At 55.4% G+C, this 9,937-nt stretch overlaps 1 protein-coding gene across 4 annotated transcripts; it reads left to right on the top strand.

The window, feature by feature from the left end:
* The first annotated feature begins 299 nt into the window (after window positions 1-299).
* On the top strand, window positions 300-5,773 carry LOC122215689. Of its 4 annotated transcripts, none has more exons than XM_042931330.1 (5): window positions 300-390; window positions 1,509-1,590; window positions 3,174-3,338; window positions 4,128-4,259; window positions 5,528-5,773. In XM_042931330.1, exons 2-5 carry the CDS (start codon window positions 1,509-1,511, stop codon window positions 5,662-5,664), a joined length of 516 nt encoding a protein of 171 aa, XP_042787264.1. In that variant the 5' UTR covers window positions 300-390; the 3' UTR covers window positions 5,665-5,773. The 4 variants fall into 4 exon arrangements, with proteins under 4 accessions (XP_042787264.1, XP_042787263.1, XP_042787265.1 ...); XM_042931329.1 differs by lacking the exon at window positions 300-390 and adding an exon at window positions 391-473; XM_042931331.1 differs by lacking the exons at window positions 300-390; window positions 5,528-5,773 and adding exons at window positions 391-473; window positions 4,744-5,521.
* Window positions 5,774-9,937: the final 4,164 nt, after the last annotated feature.

Here is a 9,937-nt window from a genome sequence, read left to right as displayed (position 1 = left end):
AACCGGCAATGAGCAAAGGTGCGGAGGGAGGGTGATTCAGCTCCTGGGACTCCCAGAGTCAGAGGGCTGGGCCGGCCGAGGACACCCCGCCAGCTGGGTCCTGGGCGCTGTCAGCTGTGGGTCTCCAGAGGCAGGACCCCCGCGGGCGGGGGAAATTGAGGCGGGGACTCACTCCGCGGCCCCCCTCTCCGGGCTGGGGGGCCCGGGTGTCTCCAGGGACGCGGGCTGGGCGCTCCCACGCCCCGCTGAGGCAGGACGTTCCCACGCAGGGGTTGGCCTTGGGAAAGGCTGTAGGGCGGGCCTGGGGGCGGGCGCCCGCGCTCTGGTCCCTCTGCCGCCCATTCTCCGTTACTTGTTGGGCTGACCTAGCTCGCTGCGCTGAGCAGGGAGGTGAGTGAGTGGGTGGGAGAGCCTGGCTGCCCAAGGCTGGCGGGTGAGGGATGCGGCCGCTTGGACCCCTGCTTTCGCCACCGGTGAGGATCCGTGTGGTCCCTGCCATCGAGTAGGGTCAGGAGCGGGGGATGGTTGGGGGGGGGAGCGGGTCCTGGCAGCTGAGAGTTGAGGACTCCTTGGGAATTACCCTCTCTCCGAATGTGGGGCGCCATCTCTTTCCCCAAATGTAGATGACTCCTTCCCTCTCTTCAAATGTGGGGCTCCCCACTTACAGACAGGAGCCCTTCCTTCCCAGATGTGGGGGCCCCCTCTCACCACACATGGTACACCCCCTCCTTCTCTCTGTTGGGTGCCCCTCTCTCTCCCCAGATGCGGGAAGCGGGGGAGGGGAGTGTGCTTTTTCTTTCCAGAAGTGAGATACCCCCTTCCTCTCCCCAAAACCTGTGCTCCTCTTCTCCCTCTGACCCACTTTGGTCCTTGCCCTCCTCTAAAGCCCCTCCCCACCCCCATGGGAGCCAGACTCTGAGACTTCCCTGGGGGGTGGGGGCTTGGGCTCAGCCTGTCCCCTTCCCCCACCAGATCCACCGCAGAGCAGGCTTTGTGAGCACGTAGGCAGCCAATTAGGGAGGAAGGGGTGGGGGCCAGACCTTCTGTGCAGAGACCTTGGCAGATGGCCCTGTGAGGAAGAGAGGTAGCCCCAGGCCCTGCTCCCTCCCTACCTGGACTCCCACCCAGTTTCCTCAGGGAGGGAGAGCAAACAGCCCAGGGAGGTTTCCCAACTTGGCCTGGCTGAGCTGGAGCTGGGACCAGAACCCTGGCCCACAGCGCCAAACCGCTGGGACCCTGCCTCCGGGAGTTAGGCCTCCTCCCACTTCTCAGATGGTTCACTGAGGTCTCCCGAGGGGGGCTCCAAATGTCTAGGACCCCCATCTCCCCCCACCAGGATCGCAGACAAAAGTGGAAGGGTCAGGGGCATGAGGGTGACCTTGAAATCCACAGGCGGACCCCACCACCACCTGTGAAAAAGGGTTTCTGTATCTGGGCCCTGAGGGTAGGGGCAGAGGGCAATGTGGGGCAGGACTCACACACACACACACACACACACACACACACAGATGTTCTTCAGAGCTGTCTGGAACTTGGTGCTAAGGAAAGGAGGACCCAGGATGCGGCAGATACACAGCCCGGGAAGCGCTGGTAAGACCCGCACACCCCACCCCTGTCCAACTCCAAGGCTAAGGGTGGGCTCCTGCTTGTCAGCTGCCCTGGGCCTGCCCTAGACTGTTTTCCACAATCCCACCCCTTGGGCCTGGGCCACATGCCTCCAGGATCTGGAGCTCACATTTGACAGGGTCCCCTTCCACCCCAAGCTTCCTCGGGGCCTGACCCCCACACCCTGGGCTCCTAGGGCCTTTGTGTCCTGAGGTGGAGTGTGCTGATGGGACCTTGGACCTCCTTTCCAGACCCTATTCAGAAAAAAAGAGGCCTAAAGCAGGAGAGACTTCAGCCACATAGCAGAAGGGCCTTCTTGACCCTCTGGAGAATAACGGATAACGTTCACTGAGCCCTTACTATGTGCCCCAAGCTGTGATCAACATTTCACACAGACTAAAACACTCAGTCTTCATAACAACCGTGTGAGGTGGATGCTGGGCTGTTATCTCCATTTTTCAGATGAACAAACTGAGGCCCGGAGGCCTAGGTGTTAAAAGAGCCCAAAGCAGTTCCAGCACTGTCCTGGCAAGGTGGTACCAATGCCCTCCATGTGGGCACCTCTGGTGACAATAAACAGAAGCTTGATGGAGACCCTCCTGGTGCCCAGCCTTGCTCTGGACACCCTGGACACCCACACGGAGCCCTTGACGCTTAGCCACCAGGGAAAGCTTCTAGGAAGGAAGCCAGTCGTAAAACGGCCCTCTAGCAGTGGAATTGACCGAGCGTCCGCTGCTAGGCGCGGCGCTAACCCTTTCAAGTATATTATCTTGAGGCTGCCCACGACAGCGTGCGGCGGGAGCTTACTGTCCCGCTTTCCAGATGAGGACACTGAAGCACAGTGAGGTCAAGGGGCTCGCTGGAGCTGGGGTGGGTGGAGTAGGAGTTCAAACGCAGCTGACTGCAAAGCCGTGCCCTTGACCGGTGGTCAAAGACACGCGGCTGGCGCTTTACAGTTTGCAGAGCAGGTGTACATCCGCCACGTCAGGCTCATCTCCCTCAGCCTTCGTCCCACCGTTGCCTTTGCCTGCCATGCCCTCCTCACCTCACCTCTTCCCAGAGAGCACAAGGTTTGAACCCAGAGGGGCTGCCTTGCTCCTTTTCGCTCTGTGAGTTACAGCAAGTCACTTAGCTGTTCAGTTTCTCTGTCTGTAAAGTAGACAGATAACAGTCTCGCCTGGCTCAGAGTGATGCGGAGTAAATGAATCAATTCACCTGAAGGCCTTAGAGTGGCTCCTGGCACACAGTAAGTGCTCAATAAATGCAGCCCTCTTTTTTTTTTTTTTAATGTTTATTTATTTTTGAGAGAGAGGGAGAGCAAGCAGGGGAGGGGCAGAGAGGGGGCAGGGGTGGAAACAGAGGAGCCGAAGCCGGCTCCGTGGCAACCGCAGAAAGCCCGATGCGGGGCTCGAACTGGCGAGCCATGAGACCATGACCTGAGCCGAAGTGGGATGCTTAACCAACTGAGCCACCCAGACGCCCCGGTGCAGCCCTCCTTTTTAATATTATGGTTAGAGCTGGGATGTCCCAGGTGCAGCCTGAATGTAGCTCTTCTGTTGTACCTGCAGCCCACAGCAAGGAGAAGATGCCCCCCTACACTAACTACCATGCCCAGCGCTCCTACCCCATGCCCGATGAGCCCTTCTGCACAGAGCTCAACGCTGAGCAGCGGGCCCTGAAGGAGAAAGAGAAGGGCAGCTGGACCCAGCTGACCCATGACGAGAAGGTGGCCTGTAGGTATCAGGGGGGGGGGGGGGGGCTGGCTGGAGAGAGCGGGCTGGGGGGGGTGACTTTGAAAAGAAGGGCCCCCACTCAAGACAGCCAGAAACCCCTGAACGCCTGAACTCATACCTGAGGGGTGAAGTTTATCCCTTTGTTCATCTATTCTCTTATTCATTCAACTATTTGTGCACAGTCAGATGCGAGGTGATGCTGGGGATACAGGAGTGAATCACCCAGATGGTTCCTGCCCTCAGGGTGCTCTCAGGCCAGTGGGGGAACTGACACAAACCCAGATAACCGTAATATGAATTTTGCGGCTAGGGCGAGGTGTGTCCAGGGGGTTGTGAGGACCGGAAGGAGAGAGACATGGAACCCTGGCGGGCCTTTCAGAGGAGGGCACATTCTGGCTGGCCTTGAATGATAAGGACGAGGGTGCTGCCTGGGAGTGGGAGTAGCATGGGGAGGGATGTAGGAGCAGGAAAGTGTGGGCATCGCTGAGTGGTGTGGGGGGAAGGAGCAGAGAGGCAGGTGGGTGGGAGAGCAGGGGCCTGACCCCGGGAAACAGGAGGGATGTGCAATCCTAAGTCCTGCCCACCAGAGGTGCCCCGAAGGACTCCTATTTGGAGCCTGCTTCTGGCCATGCTTTGCATACGGTCGATGTTCAATAAGAATCTGCTGAATGGACAACACCTGCTTCAGGGACGGGGAGGCTGGGAATCCCTGAGGCCAAGACTTGGTCCAGGGTCCTCGGAATCCATGCGCCCGAGACCCCTACCTCCTCACCCCTCATCTGCCTCCAGTGTACCGGCTCCAGTTCCATGAGACCTTCGCGGAGATGAACCGTCGCTCCAATGAGTGGAAGACAGTGATGGGCTGTGTCTTCTTCTTTTTTGGATTCACAGCTCTGATGATTTGGTGGCAGCGGATCTATGGTGAGTGGCAACAACCCCCCCTCGCTACCGCCCGGGGCCGCGCCCTTGTGGTCAGAGCCACCAGCCACGCTCTTATAAGGCAACTCGTCTGAAGAGTTTTGAAAAGTCCCCCAAAGAGGTGTAGGGTGAAGGGCAGAGCACGGCTGCCTCGGTTGGGACGTAGGGGCTCTGCCTCTCTGGACCTCAATTCCCTTGCCTGTAAAATGAAAATAACAGTGCCCACATCACAGGGTTTGTGAGGATTTAATGAGAGAGCCAAAGCCAGCGTCTGGCACATAATCATGAATGGTAATGTTACTGATTGCTGTTATTAGCCATGGATTTTTCTGTAACAAAGAGTCACCAACATACAAGAGCTTAAACAAGATACAGGTTTTGTTCCTCTCTCACAAAAAAGGCCTGGGGGAGTATCGAGACTGCAGTGTCAGGCTCCTTCTGTCATACTGCTCTGCCATCCTTAACGTGAAGCTTTCTTCTTGATAAGGTGGCTGCCCCAGCTCCAGCCATTAACGCCTACATTCCACCCAAGAAGAGAGAAGAGAGACCTCTTTAAGGTCCAGAAGTTGCGCACGCCACTTCTGCTCACCACCCGTTGGCTAGAAGCGATCACATGACTGGGTCTAGCCACAAGGGAAGCTGGGAAGTGTAGTTTTCAGCGAGGCCGTCACATGCCCAGCTGTCTATTACTACTGAAGAGTGATTCTCAGAGTGTGAGACCCTGGACCAACACCATCACTTGGGAACTTTTAGAAATGCACATTCTCAGCCCCAGTCTGGATCTACCAAGTCAGACACTTTGAGGGTGGAGCCCAGCAATCTGTGTTTTAACAAGCCCTCCAGAGTGATTCTGCTGCCCACTCAGGTTGGAGAGGCACTACTCTGGAAGAAGGGAGGGGATGTTGGGGAAGAGCTGGCAGTCTCTGTGCCAGCTGACCTCACCTCTGATGGCCTCACCTTCTTTCTCCTTCTGCGAGAGTGTGATGTGAATTCCCGCTTTGCTTGAGGATGAAATGAGAGAGCCTTTGGGAAAAAATTTATCCTAGCCCAGTGTTTGGGGCTAAGAGGTGCCCATAAAGATATTTTCCTTCTTTACCACACACTGGGGTAGAAAGTACCAGTGACTCAGGCAGGCCGGGTCAGCCTCAGGGGCAAATGGACCAGGAAGTAAGGTATGAGCTGTGTAGGGAGCTCTGCCCCCAGACCTTCCCTGATGCACACCTCGAGGCATCTAAAATGCCTTTGTCCCCCCACCCGTGCCTTCCCCGCAGTGTTCCCTAAGAAGCCCGTCACCCTGACGGATGAGTGGAAGGCCCAACAGCTCCAGCGCATCCTGGACATGAAGGGCAACCCCGTGCAAGGGCTGGCCTCCCGGTGGGACTATGAGAAGAAGGAGTGGAAGAAGTGACATGGCATCCTGGCTGCTGTCCCTGCAACTCCACCCTGGCCCAGAGCCTGTGGACGGCCCTTTCCTCCTCTTAATCCCAATAAAGCTGGCCTGTTCTCTTCTGCCTTCAGTCTCCACCTCTTTACTTGCCACGAACCCTTCATTACATCTAAAATCAAGCAGTGTAGTGAGGGAAGGACAGGGATAAGCCACCTTCCGGGGCCCAGAGCCCAGGTAGTCAGGGAGGGCTTCATGGAAGAGTAGGGACTAGGGCTGAGTCTTAACAGGTATGTGGCATTAGGAAAGGGAGGAAGGGGAAGGGAAGGTTTTCCAGGTGGAGGGAGTGGCTTGAGCAAAGGCAAATACACTCCTTTATTCAGTCAATTAACAAATATTTATTGAGCACCTACTGTGTGCCAGGTATTAACCCAGGCCATGGGGGCCCAACAGTGCATAAGACGAAGTCTCTGGCCGCATAGTGGCAGCATTGGGAGACACAAAAATGAATGTGTAAGTATAACATACAGTATGTTACGCAGAAATGAAGAAACAAAGTAGGGTAAAGGGACAGAGTTAAAAGGAGACTGGAGGTGGTAGGTGGAGGCCTTTTAGAGGAGGTGGCATCTGAGAAGAGGTCTGAATGACATGAGGGAACAAACCTTGTATCAAAGGCAGAAAAGCGGGGCGCTTGACTGGCTCAGTCAGTGGAGCGTGCGACTCTTGATCTCGGGGTTATGAGTTCGAGCCCCACATTGGGTGTAGAGATCACTTAAAATCTTGAAAAAAATTTTTTTAATGTTTGTTTATTTCTGAGAGAGAGAGAGAGAGAGAGAGAGAGACAGAGCGTGAGTGGGGGAGGGGCAGAGAGGGGGAGACGCAGAATCCGAAGCAGGCTCCAGGCTCTGAGCTGTCAGCACAGAGCCCGACACGGGGCTCGAACCCACGAACTGTGAGATCGTGACCTGAGCTGAAGCTGGACGCTTAACCAACTGAGCCGCCCAAACGCCCCCAAAATAAAATCTTTAAAAAAAATAAATAAAAAGACAGAAGAGCAAGGGCAAAGACTCCGAGGTGGGATTCTGGTCCGTGTGGGGGACCTCACAGAGGCCACAGGGGCTATAGCGGAATGACTTAGAGAATAGCAGGAAGGTGTGTGCTGGGGAACAGGGTTGGGCTTGGGGCAGAGAGCGGATTATACGGGGCCTCACGGGGTTTTAGTCTTATTTATTTATTTATTTATTTCTCCGTGCCCAGCGTGGGGCTTGAACTCACGACCCTGAGATCAAGTCATGTGCTCTACTGACTTGCCTGGGGGAAGCCAGCCAGGTGCCCCCGTGGGGTTTTATTCTAAGCGTGAAGACCTCTGAGAAGCAAATGCCAAGAAGGAATTAAACGCGGAGAGTTAAGGAGCTGATGTCTGTGAAGGATAGAGAAGAGAGGGAGCGGGAGCAGGTGTCGAGAACCCTCAGACAGCGGCGCGGTGGTGCAGGTCTGAGCTCTGTGGGAGGAGGGGAGGGAGGAAGGAGGGCAGGGGAGGGAGGGCCTCAGACTCGACTGTGCTGTCTCCATCTGAGTCGGAAACCACACGGGAACGTAAAGGGCGCTGTTTAATAGGAAGTCGTCAGCATAAGCAAGCAAGCGACTCTACAAAGACGTAAAGAGAGCAGTGACCGCTATCCTACGGAGAGCACCCAGGGAGGGTTGAACTTGGAAGTGGAGTGCCTTCCCCAAGCTGGGGTTTAGACCTCATTGGAGCAGGTGTGGTTGAAGCCCAGGGCAGCGCAAGGAACTTTGCTGGGTCACCCGCACCAGAGCTGGTCCGTAGTCAGCAGGCGGGCAAAAAGCAACCCTCAGAGGCCCGAGGGAGTCGAGGCTGGTGGGCAGGTGGGATTGGGGCACCTTTGCAGATGTGAGGCTTGGAGCGTGTGGTATCTGCATTAGGAGCGTTGCAAGAAGATGGTCCTCAGGCCCGAGGGCTGCAAGGTGCTGAGAGACTGTGAACACTGAGCTCATGGCTGTGGCAGATCATCGCCGGGCATCCTCACACACTGCTGACTAATCACACGGCTGTGCACGTGCACACGCACACACACACACATCCCAGAACCAGAAAGAGAAGCCTTTCCTCCTGAAACGTCCCCTCCAGCACCCTCTCCTGGCAAAAAGCTTAGCGTCTCACTGTAAAGGAGGAAATGCCGAGTCCAGGTCATTATGGCAGAGCAGGTACTGGAGGGTGAATTTGGAGCCGAGAAGCGAGAGGTCGATAGCCGCGCAGCATCTTTGTGAAAGTCTCGGCCAGGCCAGTGGGGAGCCCCAGAGCAAAAAATCTCCATTAGGGGAGTCCTGTGTTGGCCGAAAGGGACTCCTCCCTAATAACACCCTTGTGCTCCGTCCTCAGCAGGGAGCAGCCCTGGGGGACAGTAGCCTCAGCGCGCGAGCACTGCAGCACTTCTGAAAGAGCAGTGGCAGGAAGTGATCATACCACCCACCTTACAGCAGGTTCTCTCAGAGAGAGACCCGAACAGCACATCTCCATGGACACCCTCGATGCTATTGGAGGCATTTAACAGGGCAGTCAGGACAACAATATTTATTCAATCACCAAATGGTTATTTGCATCCACTGTGTACCAGGGGGGTACAGAGCGGATGAGACCTCATTCAAGTGTCAGGAATTCCGGGTCCTTATGAATCTGACATGCTGCAATGGGGAGACAGACATTAGCCAGACGGCCATTTTAATAAGTTATAGTGCAAATGAATGCTAAGAAGAGGCGGTACCTGGTTGAACTGACCAACAGACGGAAACTGCACTCATCTAGAGAAGTCGGAGACGGCTTCCCTGAGGAAGTGTCCTCAGACTTGAGATATGGAAGGTGACTCATAACTAGGTAACAGGGGTGGTAGAACAGCATTCTGGGCAGAGAAAAGCATGTGCAAAGGCCCTGTGGTAGTGAGGACCACGGCATGATAGAGGAAATAAAGGAAGCCCATTGGGCTATCACACAGAAGAGAAGGAAGATCTGGACTAGGACGGGTGGGGGAGTAGGAGACTCACACAGGGCTTTGTAGGCCCTGCTGCCCCTACCGAAGAGACACATGTGGGGGAAAGCAGGGAAAGATGGAGCTGGGAGAGTGTGTTGGGGCCAGAGTATGGGGAGTCTTGCACATCGATTTGGTTTTTATCTGAAAGGCAACTGCCTGGTCCTGAGCTCTGTGTGGTATGAGACCCATTGTATTAGCCACTGCCTTAGCATGAGAGATGCTAGGGACCCAGAGACAGAGCCGACAGGAGCCCTGCCCTCCAGATCCCCCAGCCAGCTGGGCAGGACTGATATGGACACAGCCAGCTGGAGGCTCCTGGGGTATTAGCTACAGAAATGGTCAGCAGTACATTTTGACCCCATTGTTCTGACCCAGCCCCTCGGCCAAGGCAAACAAATCAGATGTTAAACTCGTCAGTTTTTTCGCCTGCAGTAATGCTGTGCAACAACCCCCAAAACTTGGTGACTCACAACGTTGAGCATTTATTTCTACTTTCATGGGCTTGTGGGTTGGCTGAGGCTCTGCCGGGATCAGCCAGGTTTAGTTCCGGACTGCGGGTTAGTACTTTGGTTTTCTGGGGCGTCTTTTAGGTTCCTGGACCCACTAAACAATTCCCTGGACGCCAGGTGGGTGTATGAAAATTCAACTCAATTCGGACACTGTGTACTTGGAAATAGCGTCAGCTTCCACAGGTTAAGGGTTCGGTCCTGCGAGACTGCCCCGCCCCCTACTTTAAGACACCCCCCCCCCAAGGCCAAGCCCAGGTTGTTATCTGCACTTTTGACGGACTGGCTATAAGTCAGAGGATCCCACGACCCCCTCCTTGAGTTTGATTAATTTACCAGCACACCTCACGGAACTCGGGAAGCCCACTTACTGGATTACCAGTTTCTTATAAAAGGACATAACTCAGGAAGAGCCAGATGGAAGAGAGCATGGGCAAAGGCATAGAGCTGCCATGTCCTGTCCGGGCATTGCTGTCATCACATCTCCACGTGCTCACCAGCCCAGCAGCTCTCCGAACCCTGTCCTTTTGGGGGTTTATGGAGGCTTCATTACATAGCCATGATCAACGAAATCATTGGCCATTGGGGATCGATTCAACCTCCGGGGGGGCCCCCTCTCCCTCCCCAGGAGTGGGATGGGGTTGGGGGCGGGGTGTGTGGGAACTGAAAGTCCAACCCTCTAATCATGTGGTTTGTTCTCTGGGCAACCCGTCCCAAGATGGGGTCCAAAAAAAAAAAAAAATC

The sequence above is a fragment of the Panthera leo genome, chromosome A3, assembly GCF_018350215.1.
Source record: "Panthera leo isolate Ple1 chromosome A3, P.leo_Ple1_pat1.1, whole genome shotgun sequence".
Taxonomy (NCBI): Eukaryota; Metazoa; Chordata; class Mammalia; order Carnivora; family Felidae; genus Panthera; species Panthera leo.
Note: the sequence above shows the minus strand (reverse complement) of the source record. Positions and strands in the feature narration are given on the sequence as shown.

What these genes read in the sequence shown, in the direction of transcription:
- LOC122215689 (XM_042931329.1), top strand. Translation starts at nt 441, where the DNA reads ATGCGGCCGCTTGGACCCCTGCTTTCGCCACCG. An exon ending in GACCCCTGCTTTCGCCACCG is followed by an intron (nt 474 to 1,508) that starts GTGAGGATCCGT and finishes ACACACACACAG; the next exon opens with ATGTTCTTCAGAGCTGTCTG. An exon ending in TTGGTGGCAGCGGATCTATG is followed by an intron (nt 4,260 to 5,527) that starts GTGAGTGGCAAC and finishes CCTTCCCCGCAG; the next exon opens with TGTTCCCTAAGAAGCCCGTC.